At 37.2% G+C, this 22,815-nt stretch overlaps 1 protein-coding gene across 15 annotated transcripts in view; it reads right to left on the bottom strand.

The window, feature by feature from the left end:
• The window catches only part of FAM13C (family with sequence similarity 13 member C), a 133,620-nt gene that overhangs the window by 12,116 nt on the left and 98,689 nt on the right, over window positions 1-22,815 (bottom strand). For 13 of the 15 annotated variants that reach the window (XR_011810326.1, XM_072040045.1, XM_027463245.3 and 10 more), the window contains 7 exons: window positions 17,151-17,214; window positions 11,754-11,904; window positions 11,315-11,380; window positions 6,485-6,695; window positions 5,445-5,583; window positions 3,967-4,048; window positions 2,025-2,236 (listed from right to left, as the gene is read on the bottom strand). Coding sequence is in view for 14 of the 15 variants with exons in the window: in XM_072040045.1 (XP_071896146.1) it covers window positions 2,025-2,236; window positions 3,967-4,048; window positions 5,445-5,583; window positions 6,485-6,695; window positions 11,315-11,380; window positions 11,754-11,904; window positions 17,151-17,214 (925 nt within the window). In the remaining variant the exon portion in view is untranslated. The remainder of the gene's footprint in view (window positions 1-2,024; window positions 2,237-3,966; window positions 4,049-5,444; window positions 5,584-6,484; window positions 6,696-11,314; window positions 11,381-11,753; window positions 11,905-17,150; window positions 17,215-22,815) is intronic. The other 2 variants (XM_027463250.3, XM_027463257.3) reach the window with 1 other exon arrangement.

The following is a 22,815-nucleotide window of genomic DNA, read 5'->3' as shown; positions in this document are numbered from 1 at the left end:
GTATGCAGAACTCAACATTTCAGTTACAGAGCATGGCATAGTTTTGCAAGGTTCTAATTTTTAATACAGTAACTGGGTGTTAAGAACCAAGAATAAAATCAAAACAAAATAAATTTAAAATTAGCTCTGCTGTGTACCTTCCGCTATTGAAATTGAACCAAAATCATTTCTTAGTGTTAGAATGTTCCAACATAGTTAGGCATTTTGTTCTTCTTCACTCCTCTTCATCTCTCTCAACCCCTCCCCCCTTTTTCTTTCAGCAGCCACAGTCTAGATGTTACTGTCAATGTTTGGATTTCAAGAACCTTTGGGAACAGAATTTGTTGTCATGCTTAGATATACAGCACTAGGCATAGCAACATCATTTGTTGATAAAAAATAGTAAAACTAAACTAAACTAAACTAAACTACTCTTAATTAAAAATATGTATTGCAGAACAACAGATTTACACAGATCCTAAAATGCCCCAGTAGTATGGAGGTACAACAGAATTTTAAACTAGGTACTAGTTTGAAAAAAAAGTAAATAGATGCCCAGCACGTCTCATGGAATATGAAATTGTCTCTTAAACTCAGGAGAACAATTAAGAATGTGGAAGAGCAGGGGCAATATCAACACAAGTGAAGTACCAGATCAGAAGGGCAGAGCAGCCTGTATGGTTGTGTTATCCATGCGATCTTAATGCTATTGACTGCACAGACAGTTCAGCTTTTCTCAGGTACAAGGGGACCTTGTTCCTAATTCCTCTGCTTCAGAAATATTTGGAAGAGATCCACCAAACAGACCTGCTGGTTTATTTGTCTACTATGGAGGCACCTTTGGGTCCCATGTAGAAACCAAAGCTGAAGCCACCCTGCCTGCCATTAGAAGATGCTTGGGAGCATTTGAACCCTTAGGTGCATTTGAATCCCGCAATGGAAGACTGAGAAAAATGCACTTTTTTATACAAGCAGGAACTAACTGTTTCAGCCTATATATGGCAACCAGAAAAAAGCCTCCCAGTCTGTCCATAATGAGTCCTCTAGGTGTCCATGGGCAATCAGGAATAAGAACAAAGTTGTACTTGAGCCAACGAGCAGTCTGATTTGGGTTTGAATGCAACTTCTAAAACTAGTTTACTGGAGAAGTCTTGGTCCCCTATTCCTGCTAAGGCTCCTCAGGAGAAATAGCACAGAGCTATTCTTTTAAAAGCAAAGTTACTGCCTCAGGCAAGCCTTGGGGGAACACAGAGTTGACACTTCAGGAACATTTTTAGACACGCAGTGTCCATGGACTCAAAACAGGATCACATTTGCAGTCACCATCTTTGATGCATCAGAAAACGAACCTCACATGCCTAAAACCTCAACTACGCAGGTTACTACAACATGTGGCAAATGGTTCTTTACCTGCATTTCTGTGTAAAAAGTGCTTAGCACTATTCAAAAAAACCTTCTGCAACTGATTTTCTGTTCAACGCTTCACAGAAAAATCACTTCAGAAAACTGTACTAAAACTCCCATCTCATTAGAGAGAAAATGCACTGCAGTGACAGAGGGCACAGGATGCACACCCACCAGGATACACATTTTGAAAATGCTTGCTCAAATGCTCTTAAAGCCACTTCCCAGTTCCCATTCCCTTTTCAAATCCTTTGCCATTTTCAGCCCTCATCAGAGAGCCTGACATGTTCCCACTTGGAAGGCAGAAACCCATATCCATCAAGATAAATTATTGCCCGTAACTTCCTGCTTCGGGAGATCCTCTGCAGGAGAAGCAGGAGCAGCAGCTGCTGTGCCTCAATACATTACCAGTATTGATTCAACAGAGAGGGGAATAACTTTTCAAATGCTTTTTCCCGTAACAGTGAGAATTTGCTAGCTAGCAGCAGGTATCTCCATTTCCCATGAGTAACACAGCCGTTATCTTAGGCTGTAAGCAACACAGTCATGTTGTCATACAGTAGGCTAATACAGCTACACAGCAGCTAGTATCTGCTTCAGATGATAAAGCTATGAAAGAAAGAGTCAGATTTGCTAAATACCTTAATAGTCTCTGGAATGTTGAAGTGTTGTCTTTTCTCCTTTAGTCGTCTCAGTACACCATCCATGGTTTCTTCTACTGATGGAGCTGGTTCCATGCTTGTGGCCTCCCGTGTCCCAGTCTCCTTAGAGGTCCCAGTACTTTCACAATGATCATTTCTTTGGGGTGCTCTGGAGGTACGGTTTTGTTCTTCTGACATTCGGAGTTTCAGCTCTGAAAGGCAAATTATTTGGCAAGTAAATAGGTGAGAAATATTTGCAAAGAAGTTTCCCATAACACCATAAGAAAAAAGCATCCCAACTTTTTGCATATAATTATTACACCACAGCTGTGTAGGAAAGTAATTCTGCTTTGCTTCAGCATGGAACACCTTTTATCTGGTTAAAGCAAAATCCAGTGAAGGATGAGATGTATCTAGGTCAATGACACCTAAGAAAGCACATAGTTGCCTCTCCAAACCCATCCTTGATATAAAAGGTGTAAATTACCATGAAGGAGGACTGAAAAGGCACTGGGTTAATGAGTGCAGTCAGGGTAGGAGTCAGCACAGAATTTTGGTTGGAATAAGGATAGGAAAAAGACTCAAAAGGACAGAGCTTCAAAGTAATTATAGAAGGCTTGTTTTCTTCAGGGGGTAAGGATGTGGAAGCAGAGATATCTCACTCCCCCAAGTAGCTCCCATAAAAGCAGGCTTTCTTCCTAGCTCATACCTGGCTGCTGCAGGACCTTGGACAAGGCAGAAAATTGCTCACCCCACACCTGTTAAATTTACTGAAATCTATGCAGTAATGTTTTTGTTTGTTTGTTTGAGCCGTGACAGTCTAAGGACACAGGCCAAGCTTGCAGGGAAAAGTATTAATTTTTATTAAACTCAAAGAGGTAGGAAGAATGGATGAGCCTTACGGTCTTGAGAAAAGACTTATGAGAACATGAGTGGTTTTCCATTTCAATTGTACCTGTCTCGTGGATGTTACAGATCTGCTTCACTTAAAATCAGTGTCATTATTCAAGATAATACAATCAAGGGTGTTCACAGGATGGCTGAGTCAGAGAGAGAACTTTCAGAAAGTAAAATATGCTGTTTGGCCACATCCTCTCATTTGCCCTTCCTGAATTTATAACACAAGGTTCAAGAAAAAAAAATATCTTATGACTATGCAGCCTTAGGAGAACTTCCCAGCAGAAATTAACTAAAAGATTAGTTTTTAATTATTTATTAACCAAAACAACAACGTCTACATCTACATTCTCAACTATCTCCAAAACACATATGAAACATAATACTAGGATTTAATTAGTAGTGAGAATTCATTTATAATGGAAAAACAAACAAACATAGATAATTTATAAATAGCCTTTAAAAAAAAAAATCAATCAATCCTGGCTATATTTTCTCTGAGGGCAACATATTACATTCCCAAAGACATTAATGGAGCTGTGTGCAGACAGTCAAGGGCAAAATTTGACCCCCAAGACCAAATCAAATAGCAGAGGAAGATCTGTTTTTATGATCAAATAAATAAAAGCTTTAGAGCTATGTAACCTCAGTTCTAAAGAAACTTTTTGCTCCTCCTGTACAAGGAATCATTCGCCTCTGTCATTCAGTATTTTACATTAATTTTACTGACCTTGCAACAGCATACACAGAAAATATTCTCAATAACATTGCCTTTTACATGAATGTTGACATTTATGAGGGACAGATGACGTCTTTTCCCCCTTCCCCTTTTTACCCTTGTTATGAGGATTGACTGACCTAATGTTAACCCCTGCCACCGGGAATCATGTCATACCTTTGTTGTTATTAAGAGACTTATTATCATGCACTAGTGAAAAATAAGCCGAGCATTAAGAATAGAAAACTAACTTTAAAACATTCCAGGTGCATTCATGCTGCTTCCAAATGCTTCAGCAAGAAAGTGAAATGAGATGCTATTATGTACCTTTGAGCTGCTTGCGACCTTTGGCCAAATCATTCATCCATTTTAGAACTTCAGGATTTGAAGTTTTGTCACCATGTGAAGGCTGAATGTAACATAAAAAGGAAGAAAAAAAGGGAACTAAGGATTACACAATCAGAAAAAAACCAGGCACAAACACATTAAACCTATCCACATACTCTGCTAAAATATCCATAGTCCCAGCTCCACCATATCATAGTGCTGCATAGACTGTTTGGCTTGGTCATGGCATGAGTTTATCATGGCTTATCTCTCCTCATTGTGGCACAGCACTACAAGGGTCTGAGTATTTTGGCTCTGATTCTAAAAAAAAAACATTGACTAATTGGATAAGTAGCCTCAGTGACTTCAAAAGGACTGGTCGAATACCTAATGCTGGTCAGGTTCCTAGGTGATGTGCAGGATGTTAACTGAAACACCTTGCAGGGATAAGCCTAAACTGCTTTACAACTGGGATTCTTTTGGGAAACAACACTTTAAACATTTCAACTGAACTGCTTAACTAATTAAGTGGAAAACAAACAAACAAAAAATAAACATGCAACAGAGTGATTTCAAAAGCAAACAACAATAAAAGGTTTGTATATCATTTTTTTCTTTGCATTTAGAATGCTTCCAGATTAAAATCAATTTACACTGCAATTTCAAAACTCAGATATTTTAAAGAGCAAAGAAATTTTGCAAAATAAAGCCTCTGAAATAACTTTTTTCACATTGTGATGACTATTTAAATGTGAAATTTTACTCCTAGGAGTATATGATGACCACAGGGCAGTACAATTCACAGATGTATGTTTAGGTTTGAAGGCATTAATGAGATCACAAGGTAATAATACAATTTGCTCCATTTTCACTTTAACATGGTTATAACATATCACAAATTTTCCTGTTTCGTACTGTACACATCTTAGCGTTGTGGATATTTTATATGTTTATACGACACAATTCACATTACACAGAACTAGCCTGATGATGACCAATGATCTTCAATACACTGCATAGAGCCTCAAACATCTCCCGTCAGTAACACCCCACAATTCCTATTTCTCTTATTTCTTACATCAACTTCTATTGGACATTACACTTTAGAGGTTTACAGGAATCTGCCTGAAAGAAGGAATCTGCATGGCAGAACAAAATTTTCCAAGCAAATAACTTCATCCACAAAGTAAACAAATAGCTTTTCATCTTTTGAACCGTTTTGGTTTACAAGTCTATCAGCTATGTTTAACTGATTTGCACTTCTCACACAGCTAGAAGATGCATATTTTCTAACAAAGATAATCCACAGGAAATGCAAATTAGTCTATGCACTACTGAATATACTGAAAGATGATGAAATACATTCCCTCATTAATTATTTTCCAATTTCATAATTTGTTTTGCATAATTTTAAATACACTGGGATTCCTGCCTGCCTTTTGCATTATTTCCCTTTATCTTTTCAATGATTATCTTACCAGGTATTTTTTTTCTTGCTCAAACTTTTCTTCATACTTTCTGATTTTTCTCTTCAGACTCTGAAGATGCTTGGTAAGTTGTGCTATTGTTTGTGGTTCTTTGCACTCTTCACAGTTACATCTAGAAGAACTTCTTGGTCTGAGAAAGCCGAACACATAGCAGCTTGATAAAAGAACTGGCTAAAACGGACTGTGCCTTTTTTCAGGCATACTTAACACTTTCTTAGCACTTTGGAATTTGCAGGTAGATTCTTTCACAGGTTTAGTTTTATGAAGTCAGCATAAAATAATTGCTTTTGTTTGAGGTTACCCCTAGGATATAGTAATAGGTTTACTATAGTTCTTTCTCTCTTAATTAATTGTGGGATTTTTGAATATTTTTCAAGTTTAATTTAGTAGGTCACAAACTGATCCAGTATTTCCATTTAACAGCAGCATCTTACTTCACAAATCTTTCAAGGACAATAAGATGATTTGTAGAAGTAAACCCAGGGAGTTTATTACTGGGAATAAGCATTTTGAAAGCAATTTAGTTTCTGATTTTTTTACAATCACAAGTCAATAGATTTGATTATTATTTATACACAGTTGACTGAGTAATGTACATAAGCTTTTATGAAAGTGTGGTTCCTGACTGAAACTCACACCCTGGTTTCTCACTTGTACTGTTCATATATTCATGACTTCCCTCATACCTAGTGAATGACACAAGCTATAGTTTTATTATAGATGAATTTTTTATTATTTAGTACCTTGATAATTCCCTCTACCTTAAGTTCATTTATGAAACTACTAAATAACCTTTAAAACTGTCATTGCTAACTTTAATTAACAAAGACTTCAAACAATGCTGTACTGTGTTATTACTGAAAATGCTAGATCCCATTTCCAGTATTGCAAATTAACCATGTTGAAATACACTATAATATGAAAGTTTCTTATTTATGACATAGAAGTAACTGAGAAACTTGAAGAGACAGAGATCACGCATTGTACAAAAATTACTTAAAATATGTAAGAATTAAAATATATTTTCTTACGTCATGAAAGGTTGAGCACTTGGTGGAGAAGGGGCAGACTCTGTGTCTAGATTAAATCTCTGGCTTTGGCTAAAGATAGAGCAGCGTGGTGACAAAAGAGGATTGTCTCCATCAGTAATGTGATACAGGAGTCGACTGGTCCCTAGGGAGTGATGTTCTTGTGGGCTGCTGTCCATGTCATTCTGCCAGTCTCTCTGGGCTGGTAAAGGCTCTAGAAAACAAACAAACAAACAAAAACATAAAACAATATGGATGGAAGGTCATTCACAAGATATTTAGCTACTCGGATAAATACAAATCTATACATACAGAAATATTAAAAGACTAAGTAGTCAAAGTAAACATAGCAAATAGTTGAACAAAGTACCACATGCAGGTTGAACATAGTACTGAGGATTAGAAAATAGAAAGGACAGTTACTAATTTGACATACAGTATCTTTAAATTCCAGAAGAGAAGGTAGGTAGGTGTGTTTGTAAACTATGGATTATAATATAAAGATGAAGAGTTTCCCAGAAAAAAAAGCATTAATTAAAATTTTATAAATCTCTTTACTTTTGAAAGCCACATTCCTGAAGCCAGAAGATAAATATACAAAACGAGCTTAATTTTGTAATTTAGCATTTTGTCCCTTGATCAAGTGAAAACCAGAACAGAAATACAGTAGTTCCTGCTAAGAATCTCTAGTGTTGCTTGCGGTATCCTGGAGAATTTCATTAAGTTTTGTCAATAACATATATATGGGTCTGAAGAACACTGGATATGAAACAGTAATAACAAAAAATAACATTCACAGTAGTTATTCAAGATAACGTACAGTGACTGCTACTTGGAGGAGTCACGCTAACAATACTATGTTAATATTTTCTTTGACTATAAATGGAAACCTCACCTCAGGTGTTCAAAAGGTAAGATTTTTTTTATAGAAATGGTCAAGCTAGACATCAAAAGAATTTATTCTGGTCTGAAAGTAGGAACTGGTGAACCTTATCACACTGATTCTACTCATGGCTAACAAGGAAACTGATGGGCACATTACAGAGCCTACCTCCATGGAATACCAAGTGTTCATCTTCCCTTGACTGTTCCTGGGTATACTAATAGGGAGGACCACTGAATTTTCTTCCTCACCCCTCAGTGGGTAAAATGGGTGACGATAATCTAACCTAGTTGATATTTTCTCTATTAGGTAATTCTGCTTGAAAACAGATTATACTTCTATGGAGAAACTCCGTATTCTCATAAAAAGCTCTCCCCGTGAGACCAAAAAGTATATGTTAAAGCAAAGAAAGTGCTCCTTCTCGGATTCCTCTACGTCAGTTTCCATAGTACAAAGCATTTTACTTCAGCTACATTTTTTTCCTTTAAAACCATATATACATACAGTCTTTGAATTCATATAAATTATTTTATATTTCTAGGCAGCATGCATGCTATTTCTAGTCAGTATTATGTTTGCAATATAGCATGCACTTTAATACATCTCACAGAGTCATTTTATTAAATAAAGGTTTAAAAGTACACAGAAAAACAACTCTATGTGGATTTACTCCCAGAAGAGCAGGCAGGTCTAAAAAAGTTCTTTCATCTTCCAGTGCTTTGCATTTTCAACTTTTTGCATAAGACAAGACAATCCCATAGTGAGCAGGTATTTTCTTTAAGATTTTAATCGATTGTTTTTAATATATCTTTTCTGACATCTGCCCAATAGACTCTAAAGTTGTAAGTCCTTATTGCTGCACTGGACACTGGGGACAAACTGGCTCTAAATGGCACCCTTCATAGAAACCAACTATTGATTTCAAAAATAATAGTTAGAATGGCCTAAAATATTATTTTATCAGGCAGTATCCAACCATTTTTGCTTTGCCGACAACAGAAGTCCAACTGTATCTTGTATAATCACAGTTTAGTTTAAGTCATGCAAAAGTTATGTGTGACTTTTGTACCTCTGAGTTAATTTACTTTAACAGCACCATTGATTATAATTATTTTAAGCATTTTCACAATAAGACTATGCAGCTGATTATTAATTCTAACCTAGCATCTTTCCTCTAGGTACTTCCTGCCCTGTAGGTCAAATTCACCTCTCCAAGATATGAGAGCAACTCCCAAGAGTTCTAAACAGAGTATGAGATTCAAGTCCTTCCCAAGATAGATCCAGAAAGACATCTGGGAGAAGGCAAGGATACAATATTGTACCAGTCAAAGGAAGTTATTTACACAGACAGCATACAGTGATAAAGACTAGAATAAAAGCTGTTCTGCAAACAAAAGTGTTGCTTTCTGGCAATTAATCTTTCCCTACTCTTTAAGACTAAAAAAAAACACATTTATTCTTATATTTTTACTTCTGAAAAATAATATTGTCAATGAGAAGGAACAGGCTTTTTTATTTACTTCACCATCTTCAAACTTCCATAAACATATAATCACTGTGAAGTATGTTGACTAAGAATAGTTTCACTATTTATTTCTTATGCTCTCTTAATAAAATGAAGACACTATTTTATAGTCATATTAAGTAGCAGTCTCCATATTGTGAAAGGAAAATGATGTTAAAAAAATCAGCCAGTCTGTATATGATAGGGGCAGGAGAAAATTTTCCAGCATTTGAACTCTGGTTTACAGTGGACTGAGAAATTCTCCTTTTTCAGGAGGCAGTCTGTATTACTGATAAACCATACAGTCACAGACATCTGCCCCTTCGCACGTTTACAACCAGGCCATTTTAGTAGGCCAAACCCAGTCTCAGAAATTACAAAACAGGACACCCTCAAAACTAAACACTTCTGCAAGGTAAATGCAAAGGATGAGTAGTGGCTGGAGCAACCCCAGTGTAAAATGAAATAAACAGAGCTGCACAACATTTGAGGAGGTCCTTTCATCCAGCTAGCAAGATGAAAAGGAGACAACCTGCCTGCCAGGTAGATTTCCCAAAGGCCAAGGCCCTTCCTCTTCCTTGGCACCAGGTCCTCCTGACAGCATCGCTCCACTAAAGCTTGCAAACTAAGGAAACTATACCACTTTGGTATGGACCCAAGAACTTAGTCCCTACCATACTATACCACAGATGCACTGAATGCAAGACTAACTTACAATGTGTTTTGTTTTTTTTTTTCCCTTTAAAAAACCTTGCTTAATAACCCCCTTGCAATTCTGTATAGTCTTATTTTGCCAGCTCTAATTCAAGTTTTTTTTCCATATCCAAAAGTAAATTGGAAATTCTTGATATTTCTCAGCAAGAGTTACTGTTAATCACTTAAAACTTGCATCTTGAAATAGCCTGTCATTTTACTAAACTGTTCTGGCTTCATTCACTACACATATAAATACATATGTTTTTTGAATTTTTTGTTGTCTGGGACATGAAACAACAGAAATGAAATGCACTACACAGTCATATTTATATTTAAAATAACACATCTGTACACGTAAATAATTTTTTTCTATTGCCTGATTCACTAAGCAAAGGCTAATAACTAGGGACACAGTATATATGGCACATCCTTGAAAGTCTGTTTCTAGCCTGGTGCAAATCTCTGGACTTCTGTCCAAGTTCAACACGAAATAACAAAGTCCCACGTGGCAACTGTACCTAAACTGCATCTTTCAGAAGATTTCATTAGTAATTTAAGAGACAGAATTAAAACTAGCTCTATCTATAAAAAATAGAAAGTCATCAAAAACAAGCAAACTAACCATAACACAGATGTTACCACGAAGGAGAATCCATTGAAATCCATTAACTAAGTAAGCTTTATCTAAAGCAGAAGTTTGAACTGCCAAAGTTACAGAGCATGCTCTGAACTACAAGAGAGAAATGCTACATCATCCAATATTCGCATGTGTAGAGGGAGATAGACACGTAAGAGATAGAGAGTAGGGGTTCACTAACACTTTAAATTAAAGCAGAATCAAATTAAAAGAGAACAAATAATAAAAATAATCAAAGGAAGCCTAACAATTCATCCTAGCAATATATTATGAAACTAACAGAACAAAACAGGTTAGTAAATGACAGGAAAAGGAAATAAAACTCACCCTGCTATAAAGGAAAAAGTGCAGGTTTTGGATGAGCTGCAAAATGTCTCTACCTGTGCAGCACGTACAGATTTGTCTCTGCCTCAGTGCAAGGAATAGCACTGTTGCAAAATTAAATACCTGTATCCAAGAGCCATTAAGGTTTTTGCCTCACTGTGCAAAACCACCAGTTTTTTAAGCTAAAAAAATGAAGACCCAGTACAACAGGATATTTAGTATTCTTTACGTTCCTTCTGTCTTATAATAATTTGGATTCTATGTACCATTTCTCTTAATTGTCCAATGCAAACCTTAAACTGTAGAACATCTTAAGTAGAATACTACAATTTGTGATCTTTTTAGGTAAATAACTTGCTGCTATTTCTTGCTGAAAATTATAAGCAAACAGTTTCTGAAATAAGTTCTGAATCTAGCATTTATTCAGACATTTAATGTCAATTGCAAAGGGATTACTTACCTATCTGCCTTAATTTTGACCATATGTGGTCAACAATTTAGGTATTTGTGTATTCATGTCACTTGTCTGTGAGATGCATTAGTCATATTGCCTTTGACCTATTTTTCACGAACAGTGATTCCTCTTCTACTGAGCATCACGACTCAGCCAGCCCAATGACTACAAGCTATGAATTGACAAAAATAGTGCGGAGCCTTAGGGCTATTTATTTGCAAGGACTGATTTCCATATTGAGGAAAAAGGAAAGATAACACACCACAATTTGCCCACATTGGTAATTTTAAATAAAGTCTCATGAATGATTAAAATCCACATGCTATAAAACTCACCTTCACTATCTCTCTGCTGATGCATTAAACTAAAATCAATAATAGGAGAAATGAAGTGATATTGGTCTGACAAAAGAATGACAAAAATAGAATTACATGATATGGCAGATGATCTCACGCAATACAGACATAGAAAAATAAAGAGCATAAATTTACTTGAACAAATTAGACTTAAACTGAAAATAAAGGAATCAGGATTCCTAAAATCTGTCTGAAAAGTACCACTCCTTTGCAGAAAAACAGAGGACTCCAGACATTCCTTCCTGCTCTTTTAACAGGTATCATCCCTTTTTGCATTACATAGCATTTGCATCAGGAAATGGTGTTTTGCATTAGCTCTGCACTGTTTCCCGGAGGATTGCAAATCTGAGATTGAACTGCAAATCACAAGGCTTTCTTATAATTGCAAATGAGAGCACATCATGACACAATCCCTTACCTCCACAACTGGCCCCATCAGGATGCACACTGGTTTGGACTGATGAAGGGGTTGGATCCTTGGGTGCCGGCAGCTGAGGAGTTTCCTCCTGGGTTGGCAGAAATGCAGAGCACAGATCGGTTTCGAGGGCTTGTAGCTTCAACAAAGAATTCTGCAGACAAAAGCAGAACATTGGGCTAGATAGAGAGTAACAAAATACAGAGATAGCTCTTCAACTCACTGAGCCCATCAGAAGCGCCTGCAAAGGGGTGTTCCACTAGCAGCTCTGAGAGGATGTGCAAGAGAACAAACACGCACTATTCCACGAGTTTCCTCACTTCTGGTTATTTAAGTCCCAATTTAAATGGATTATTCGTGACACGTGGGAAAGATGACATCGTCAGCAAAAGACAATTTATTCTAGGAAGGCAAATTGAGATGGTGTCCCTTTTCTTGGTCTTGAAGCAATACACTAAGCAAGTATTTCATTCATTGGGCTGACATCACGATCTGATGATATTATGTCCCTCCCCATTCACCATTCATAAAAAAAAAAAAAAAAAGGTATCCCTCTCCAGCCTATTGTGCAGTACACAGCAGTGAACAAAGAGTTACTGAGAACACACTCCCTCATGGGATTCTTGGAAGAGATTTTTTTTGATTGGCTTTTTAGAGATACTTCTTTATGTAGACATTGCTTTTATGTAGGTGGCTGCTGCTTCTACAGGGCAAAAAGATCATTTCTGATCTGCTGCAAAGGCAAAATTGGCAGATCATTGTCACTTGCTGCAGACAAATCAATGGGAATGAGACCCGTTATCTATAACATCACTTCCAGCTACTGTGCCGTGCTTGGTCCATTTCTCATTTTAATCTTTAATGCTGCAAGCGATATTCAGCTGTGCAATCTGACACAAGCATCTTGCTGTGATGTAAACGCTGTGAAAGCCCTAATCACCATCCAACTGGGCGAAATGACTCACTATTGATACCCTGTGCATTCAGCTCCCCTTTCTCAAGGGAAATACAGCTTGCAGCTTAAAACAAAAACACACAAGGCTGTCTTAATAATCACACAGCTGGCACATTAGGAACATACATAAAATGTTAAATCACTCAAATGGTACATATTTGTAAAGAGCATTTTCTGAAAAAAAAAATATATATATATTAGTCATAACAGAAAAAAATATTCCGTAAGTTCATACCCTAAAATGCTCCTTTTTCCCTACTGCATCAAAGATCTGAACCCAATTTATTGATTCATTTAAAGAAATAATTTATTTATTGGAATAATTTCTCTTGTGTAAGAATATATCACCTATTTAGTAACTAGTTTAATATATTTGTACATTATTTTAATTGTAATACAGCTGTTTTATAAGCCCAAGAATGTTATAAGCCAGTCTTTTTTTTTTTTTTTTTTTTTTTTTCCTTAAAGAAGGTAAATTAATTTGAATGAAAACAGCAGGGAAGACTTTCAGCCTTGATCCTTTTATAGAATTCAGGCAGTGAAAAGGGATTGGAAAGCAGCTCTTTCAAGGAGATACCTCAAAATAGGGAAGTTTTGAAAAAGCAAAAAGTGATTTTTCCCTGTGAAACTAAGTATGCTGGCTTGAATGGGCACCCATGGTGCTGGTTCTTGAAGAATTTTCATGACCCATAGGGCTTCATTTTCTACAACCTCTCACCCCACCTAGACCCAGTGTGGCTGTGGAGTTACCACAGCAGATGGGCAGTGTTTTACAGTAACTATACAATTTACACACTAGTGAGAATTCTGATCCCAGCACTGACCTTATCGCACGGACTGCTGATAGCAAGCACCTTTCCAAAATTTGCAAGTGAGTCTCTAAGTCTCCCAGTATGGAGAACATAAACAAATAACTGGCAAAAACACCTAACCTTCATGGACTTCAGCATTTGAAAAAAAAAAAAAAATCCCAAGTCAAGAAAATACACTTATTTTGCATCACTATTTCTTATGATACATTAATATTTATGGCAAGCTCAGTATAAGAGCATTCACACAGACTACATTGTTAAACACTATTTCAGCAATGCCTGTGGTGTAATTCACCAGCTGGTTTATACTGAGTTTTATGTGACTTCAGACTTGATGCTCATTCCAACTTTATTCTGGTGCCTGCCACTAGTGCTATGCAATAATTCCTGATTCGTGTTAATAGAAATGAAAGGACATATCAATATTTGAAATGGATCCTTAAGTTCATTGGAAAGAAAACCAATACCGTCACCTCTTAAGAACAGTATTTTGCAAATTTGAAAAAGAAGCAATTATAATTGTCTTGGGAAAGGGTTTCTTATATTCGCTGTCCTCTTAAAGTAACTGACAATTCAAATAACTTGAGCTATATCAATTCCACTAGTGGAAGAAGAAACAAAATCCTGCATTATTGCAGATCAAAGATAATGGAAAAATGTAGACATTTACAGGAAGTCCAAGGAAAACAGAAAGAGATGCAGCGTGGTATTTCATTCCTATTTGTAATACCTGCTACTGCTTTAAGAAAACATAGTCATTAAAGTATCATACTCTTGTCTGCTGGAGAAAAAACAGTACAAAAGGATCACCATTTGCTGAGGAAGTTCAGTCCTGCAGTAAAGAAGCCATCTTTACAAACCAGCAAGCTTGTAGACTGTATCCACTGACCATCTCTCTTTCCAGCAAATGATTATTAAAAATCAAGAGTTGAGGCCTTAGGGTAAGGAATTATTGAGATGACAGATAACTTCTTATATCTAAAGATAAATACCACGCACCTATACTCACACTGCTATATCACTCTGGACAACGTGACGCTGAATGAACAAATGTGCCCTGTTTATCACCAAAATTCTCTGGCAATGAATGCAAGTCCCATGGAATAGCTTTATATATATATGTATAAAATTTATTTAATTTTTTTAATTGGTGCTATCAGTACCTGCCTCTCCAGCTGAAGGTCTCCTACATGGGGCCCTGTAACACCAGCCCTATGCGCTGTGTCAGTCAGCATAACCAGGGAGCTGCAGCCCAAGGGAAAAAAATGTGCCAAATGGAGTCTCACAGCACAACAAAATTTCCCTTGTTGCACCAAGGGCTATGGTACCATTAAGCCTGTGAATTAATCAGCACTCACAGCAAATCACCAGAGAAAGCCAATAGCTACCAATGGCCGAAAAAGAGCCATTGCTGTTAGAAATAGTTTTGCTCCCTGTTTCATTTGATTCCTGTGGAAATGTAAGATCTGGTAAATTTAGGAACTGAGGAAAGAGGGAAAGGGATTGGGTCTGCCCCTTCCCATAGACCCTGCCCAGTGTCAGAAAAGCCTGGGCTTGCTGCAGTCGATGTAAGTTGAAGCTGCCTTTCCCCGCACAATGTTTCTGAATATTCAGGATGGCTGCACCCTGCCCCTGGGCCTGCTCCTGCTCCTGCCCACCCTGGGACAGGAAGGCAGCTATTCCACTATATCCTGTTTATTGACGGGTTTACTGGATTTATGAAATCAGCTGGGGCAGAGAAAGAGAATAATCCAAGCTTTCAGAATTTAATGGCCTTTGAAGTGATTCATACGGAAGGGAAACTGAACAAATATCAGCCTGTTCAATTTCCTCACCGTAAGGAAATTAAAAGCAGAGCTAGAGCAGTGACATACAAAAGCATCTCCCTTGCCTTTTAATCAGAGAGTTGAGGTTAAAATAAGATAGGTGTATTTTATATGAATATAAATAAATCTGTGGTATCTGCTAGGGCAATTCTTGTGTCTTTAGGCAAATGACATTTTCAATTCAAAATTTCCCTTATGAGGAACAAACAAGCAACTATAAGATAGAACAAGATATGCCTGGGTTTGTACAATGTCACAGGTGACCAGTGAGGAGAGACAACAATTTCTCTAATGCAAGAAGGGAACTTGTTTTCTAATGGCACATTTCCATTTGGGTTTGAGGGAGACCTGAGATATGCTACAATCTAAGATTTTGCAAAAGAAAGTTAGCACCAGAATGTAGATCTTGTTCATTCCCCATAAATGATTTACATTTTATTTTCTGATCTATTTATTTGTTTTAGTATCTCAGTTTTTATTATATGTTATCTTAACCTTTAAGGAATCCTTTGTAAGAATTTTAAATCTTGTAATTTAAATCTTGTGTGTAGCCAGGAGTTGGACTCAAGGACTCTTGTGGGTGCCTTTGACCTCAGGATTTTCTATGATTCACCAATTTTGGTTCTGGAAATTCTAGTGAAATTTGCAATGGAGCTTCTCAGAAGAAATGATTATTTAGTAATTTCTCCCAGGACCTTAATTGGCTTGACCAGTGCTGAGAATGCTCCCGTATATTGGTCACAGAAAGTGCCTAGTTATTATCAGGATTTTCAACAGTGAGCTGCACAACGATGACACAAATGCACAGGAAATAATTAAACGTAAGGAGAAAATTAAGTCTGAATTCTTTCAAAAGGACACAACATTGTGGTTTTCTCCTAATGAAAGTCAGGCATCTATTAAGAGGCATAGATATTCAGTGGCTCATTATGGAAACAAAGCTGTTTTTCCATGGTTTGACAGGACTAGACTTCATTTTCTCCACCTGCCTTTATTGTCATCTTATTCTACACTTAAAATTTTGTCTGCTCCTTGTTTAAGTCCAAGCATGTTTGCAGTTCTATCTTCCAGTATTAAGTTTGCTCTATGCTAGTATGCAGATACCCTTACTTGTGGAAGATGCTTTATAATGTTTGCCATTTTCAATAACTGCATAACTTGTTTTTGGCCTTCCGCATATTGCCTTGACTGTGACAGTTTAGCCCAGGCTCATCCATGGTCACACTGACAGTTTCTTTGTGCTCTTCTCTTATGCTGTGCTTCTGACATAATTACTATGAAAAAAGCTCCCGTTTCGAGTGTTACAGGTATTTCCTGGCTTTCCTTGCTTTCTCTCTTTCCTCCAACTCTCCCCTCCTACTGACAAGCCTACCTTTCAGAATACATTGTACAGTTCATAGTTTATTTATACAGGATGTAGCAACCTTGAGACCTTATTTTTAAACAAAACATAATTGATGGTTGAACATATTTAAGCTGTAATATGATGAAAAAATCAAACGTTCTTGCAAGACGTCATTTCATTTAGTCAATACTCAATGTTTAATTCTTTTCCGATCACAGACAGAAAGCAGCATAGCTCACTTAAAACATTTTTAAAATCTCTTGCTTCCAACTTTTAAAACATTATAGTAGTCTTGCATCACATTATTATGCTTTTCTCCAAAAACATGACTAGAATGATTCATTAAAAAGCTAACCTAAAATTCACAAGTGATTACATTATTCCAAGAGCTGAGAATTAACGAAAAACAAATATTTGATTCAAAATTTGTAACACCATATTTCAACTTTCGGTTACACTCACCTCACTTAAGCTGTGCAGTTGCTCTGTTGCTTCCTTTTGTGAAATATATGCTTTCTGATCTAGACTACAAAATAAAACAAGAATTTTCACTCAATAAATTGCTTGTATGTGCTGCAAATATTTTAAACTTTTCATCATGTCTATACATAAATTGCAAGTTACAGGGTATTTATTGAAAAAATAACATTTCTATGAAAGTTACTTCTGTATTTTATACCTCATGCAAAAAACACTGGTGATTTTATGGAATTCTACATAATATATTTAAACTCTGAATGAGAACCTGGAAACTATAACTTTGAAGTGTGGACTCACTCTGTCATACAAAGAGTCCTGTGGCAGCATGATTGGCTCTCAGCATCATAAGTTAATAGGGTTAGAGCCAAAAATAAGTCCAAACATTTAAACCTAAGTACCATTTGTCCCACATGCTTTAAGTTAAGAACAAAAGTTTTCCTGTATCAGAGCCATAAAGAATAAATTTTTCTGTATTTCTACTTGATGGTATTTTAGGCTCCCAGTCGTCAACTTTCTGCTTAAGTACTCTTGCAAATTTCATAGACTCACAGGACTCTCAAGAGGAGCTGGAAAACCTTTAAACAATAGAGATTTCCATGTGTTCATAGCTTTGCTTTTCTCTCAGTGTATCACCACTTCTTTGTGCAGAAATAGGAAAGGAAGGTCCTGGGCCAACAAGGGGAAAATCAGTCAGCTTCCCGCTGACTACCTAGAGAGAGGATTGTTTCATATCCATGCAAATGTAGTCATTTCCTAGGGATCCACATGCACAACAGCTTCAGGGTTAGTTACAGTCATCTATCAAGGACTGAAACTGAAGCCTAATAAAAACCTGCAGTGGATTAGGTGAGAAACCTGCAAAGCCTGATACCACAGTTCTATCATTTCCTAAAGCAGAGGCTCTCTTTCCACATAAAACTTCAAAGATTGACATGGGTGTATCACAAGTTGACTTGCAACAACAGCATTCAGCTGAAGCAAGAAAACCATTGCTGTCTCAGAGAACGAGATTTCTCATTACTGAAAAGGTGGCAATATTTGTTCAAGACTTGTCCCTGCAAGAACTCACTCGTGGATGTGATCAAAATCATTACAATATGCGGATTCCCTTGGACAAATAGTTCATATTTTTCAACGTATCATGCTCAGTCTCATCCCAGCAAAACCAAGCAGTTTTTAAAGTCTCTAGAGACAACAAAGTACAGAGAGATAAACACAGTCTTCTGTGTAGTTCTTAACCAAGAACTATATAGTTCTTCATAGATTTACAATGCATTTGAAGACTGAAACATGCAAAAAGTCTGCCACAAAAACTTTCTATACTAAAGTAGACATGATAGTCATAGTACAATGAACATCCACTTGCCTTCAAAAAGGCTCTGAGATGTGCAATTTCTGTAGGAACAAAAAGGAGCCATTTTGGTGGTGGTACATGTAGCACCAGCATGGGGAGGCCTCACAGGCGAGCCAGCCTAAACCTCACTGAAGATATATTGCTCAGAAGTGCATGACTGATTGCTGAAGGCACTTAAGCAGCAAGGTGCCTTTGGCTGACTGTTGTACCAGCATCTATCGGTATAGCTCACCACATGTATATTTTTTGTGCTATTTCTCCTAAAAATGAATAGCAAACATCTCTGTAGTGTGAAGAGAACAGAAGGAAAACCAAATTACAGAAGCAAAGAGATTGATGCCTAACAACTGATCTCTAGCTTTTACCCAGCAGCAATAACAGTATGAGGCAGCAGAAAAGTTTTACAAGACTATGAAATACCATGGGGAGTCAAAGAACTAACTGAATAGGGAAAAGTGAAATGTTCATAGTTTTGTTGTTTTGTTTAATAACATATAAGGAAGGACCTGCAAGACTACAAACAGCTGAAGAATCAATCCATTAATGAAGATAAAAATATTTAGAGTGATTTATGACATTGAACAAGTGCTAGACAAGTGGAAAGGAAGAAAAAGACATGTCAAATTTGTTCTCTTCTGGTATTATTTGGATGACTCTTTTCAGGGTGCATCAGATGCAGCAGAACTTAACCTACCTCAGCAAAAGAAAACAAAAAAGCTAAAGAAGGACATTAGCAGTTCTTATAGATGCAGGATGATATTCTACATAATTCATGGCTATATCACTCATGAATCTTGCACTCTGGAGGGTAAAAAGTTTACAGCATCCCTGCAGTACTATCTGTCTCATTCAGGATAATGTACTTGTCTACTGTTTTAGGGATGCAGAAGTCTTGCATTTTATTCTTTTTATTTCACTAAAAATACTGGAATAAGATGTTCTTAGCTTTACGTTCTTTGGGTTCAGAAGATGCTAAATGTTTTTTCTGAAATCCTTAACATGAATAAACATTTACAGCCATCTATATATGCTGAGTTAATCCTATGCTATAGAGTTTTGGGGTGTGCTTCTTTGTTTTCACCAAGATTAACCGCTCTGCTAGGCAAATGCAGGTTATCTGATTGTCACCAGGCAACAAAGGGCTTACAATTTAATAACTAAGGGTTGGATCCTACTCTCATTAAAAGTCAATCACAAATTATCCATTAACTTCAAAAGCAGCAGTAGGAAGCCCTAATTTTCCATCTGTACTGAGAACATTAAAATTATTTTGAACTGCAGCTGAAATTTTAAATAATTGCAGACAACCCTTATTTTGTATTATTGACGTCACATAAAATAATGAAAATGTAATTCTCTCTATAACTACTATTCAAATATGTGTAACATAATTCTTCACAAAATATAAAAAGCCTGATCTCTCACCCTTCCTGCAGTCTGGCAACTCTGGCTTTGGCAGAATTACTGTATTCTGCTATGGCACAGATGACAAAGATTCAATCCAATACCATGTACATTTGAAGCTTGTGGACATAAAAAAAAAAAATCTAAATGTTAATTATCATAACAGAGCTCCTAACAGACTTCAAGGAGAGGATGAATTTGCATGAACAGTGAGCTGTTTAAAAAAAAAAAAAAAAAAAAACAGACCAAAACATGTAAAGTATTGAATTATGCATGATGCCACTTCTAAACCCATATAAAATTCAAATAAAAACACATAATTTTAAAAACTAGGGAAAATGTTTAAACATAACCTAAGCAAATTCAATACTTATTTCCCAGACTAAAACCAGAAACGAGCATTAAATTCTATAATCTTGACATCTCCACCCTTTACGCTCCTCCCAGTTCTACCTCGGATTAGGACTAGATTCCTGTATGTTTAAACCTGTGTAACCCTGGATTAGTCTAACACCATTCTCTGGAGATGTTTATACACCACAGTGCCACATGCGCTCAGCGTCTTGGGCCAAATAATGCATTAGAGGTGCCATTAGTGACACCTCCTTGAAAGCAAACTCTACTCTGTGCTGTGGATTGAAACCTTTTCTCCAGATTCACTTTCAGTCTGTCCTGGACCCATATTTCTTCCTCATCTCCAGTCTATCAGTTTTACCCTGCCCACTGTGAGAATGGCCTGCCAGGAGAACAGCTCAGAAAGTGTAGTCTCAGTACCATGTCAGGGGACTGACTCAGCCTATCCAGAGGTTACATTACATGGGTTCACAGAATGGCAGACCTCACAACCAACACACTTCAGCATCAGGGAAATGGAAACATCATTGCTGAGACCCACAAATGGCAAAAAGCACTATAAAATTCAATCGTACTCACCACCTCATACAGAGCTGCAAGCAAATGCTTAAAAAGCTGGCTTACGAATCTTTAAAAAGCAAAGCAGAACCACAACAGGCTTTTGGATTAAAATAAAATGTGGACTCTCAATAAAACATCTTTAAGGGTACAAGACTGCTTGGACACATCCTACGCTACTCTATTGGCAGTCCCTGAATGCTGTAGCAAGCAGACATCCAGAGAGCCAGCAGAGCAGTGTCTGTCTCAAGTTGCAGTAGTTAAAGGCTGGCTGTGGACCACCATTATCTGCTTTTCTTATTATGAGTGCCTCTCATACTCACCAGCCACAGTCCTTATTTGGGCTACAGGAATATGCTTTTTTCTTTTTCCCCTTTGTCATCCCACCACAACTACTGCTGCCTTTTTTTAATTATTTATTTTTTTTTAAGTGGATGGCAACCCAAGAGTTTGCTCATGGATTTTCCATTTCTTGATACAAGAAGTATCACTGGCACCTTATACACCAATATTTTAATATCAATACTCCTGAAGAAACTGCTTTTAGGAACTGATCCATCATTTCCCAGAAAAACAGTATTTCATCAGCAAATCAAGATTTGCTGACACAGAGGTAAGCACAAACACAGACTGGTCGTGATGAATTTTCGCCGGATCTGAGGTAATCTGGCCAGGTTTTCTCCTGGCTTGCCTGGCCACCTGCATGGGAATGAAGCCTCCCCAGCTCAGCCTCACCCATGAGGCTCCACAACATGGTATGGGGACATCAGCAATTCTGCATCTTCCCTGCTCTTTCTGACGCATCTCTGAGATGTATCTGTTGGAAGTATGGAAGATATCAGTCACCACTTGAACTGCACTCGAAAGCTATTTGCCTTAAAAACTTTGTTACTGAAAGCCCTGCTAGAGCTCAGCCTCCCATGGGGGAGCACAGACATCCTGGGAGGTTCTGGCTGAGCCCCAGATCCAGGGAAGCCCAGGGCTCTCAGCATTCCCAGGTTTCCTGGAGAAGAGCTGTAGGTCTGACAGCAACAGCTATCCTGAAACTTCTGCAGAAACTGCAGTCCAACCCAGGGACAAGCTGGGTCCTACTGAATGAAACTGTTTCATTTCTATTTTGTTTGGGGAATAGGAAGGAGGGGAAATTTTTTCTTTGTCAGGAAAAAAAATGTAGTTCCCCCACTGACTTGAACACGAACTTCTCTGAAAAACTGATATTCCCACTGCCCAGGAGTCCCATGCTTCAGCCCCCTGTCTAACAAATATCTGAAGAAAACACCATCCTCCACTCAGGTAAACTGCGGGCTCAGCTCTACAATCCAGATTAGTTTTGCTGATTGACTTTAAGAAGGCAATCAGTAAGAGCAGCTTTTTGTAATCATGCAAAATCATACATGCTTTCCTGTTCTCTGTTAAAGGAAAAAAAAAAAAAAAAAAAAAAAGACAATTCTCTTTATTGCACCATTTGTTCCTGGGGCTTGCATATAATTTTTACCTCCCAGAGGTGCAGATTATATTATACTCTTATCCAAATCCAACTGCACACAACGTCTAGAGCAGTATTCAATGTAATCAGTGGCAACAGCATTAGAAATTCATGTTCTTCTAATAAAATGCAAAGGCTTCCATCTACACAAATGGCATTTCACATTCTAAATTGATGCTGATTTTCATAAAATTATGCACTATAAACACCTCAAAGTTAAAAACCTTGATTCACAGGGCAAATACAGCTTAGCCAAGAACAAGACAATATCCCTTCATTCTTCTGTTTCAAATGCAATAGATATCCTTAAATCTCTTCACCAAGTACATTCTCCTATTTCTCCCAAATCCCACTAACTTTTCCTTCACTGTTTCAGTGGTTGTGAGTCATTATAAAGTGAAAGCACCCAACCAACAAACAACCCCTCCACCCTAACAATCTATGCATGCACTTGTGCCCTATATCTATGAATTGTTTCTCTTACATTGCGA

The sequence above is a fragment of the Anas platyrhynchos genome, chromosome 6, assembly GCF_047663525.1.
Source record: "Anas platyrhynchos isolate ZD024472 breed Pekin duck chromosome 6, IASCAAS_PekinDuck_T2T, whole genome shotgun sequence".
Classification (NCBI taxonomy): domain Eukaryota; kingdom Metazoa; phylum Chordata; class Aves; order Anseriformes; family Anatidae; genus Anas; species Anas platyrhynchos.
The sequence above is the reverse complement of the archived record's forward strand: the minus strand, read 5'-3'. Positions and strand labels throughout refer to the sequence as shown.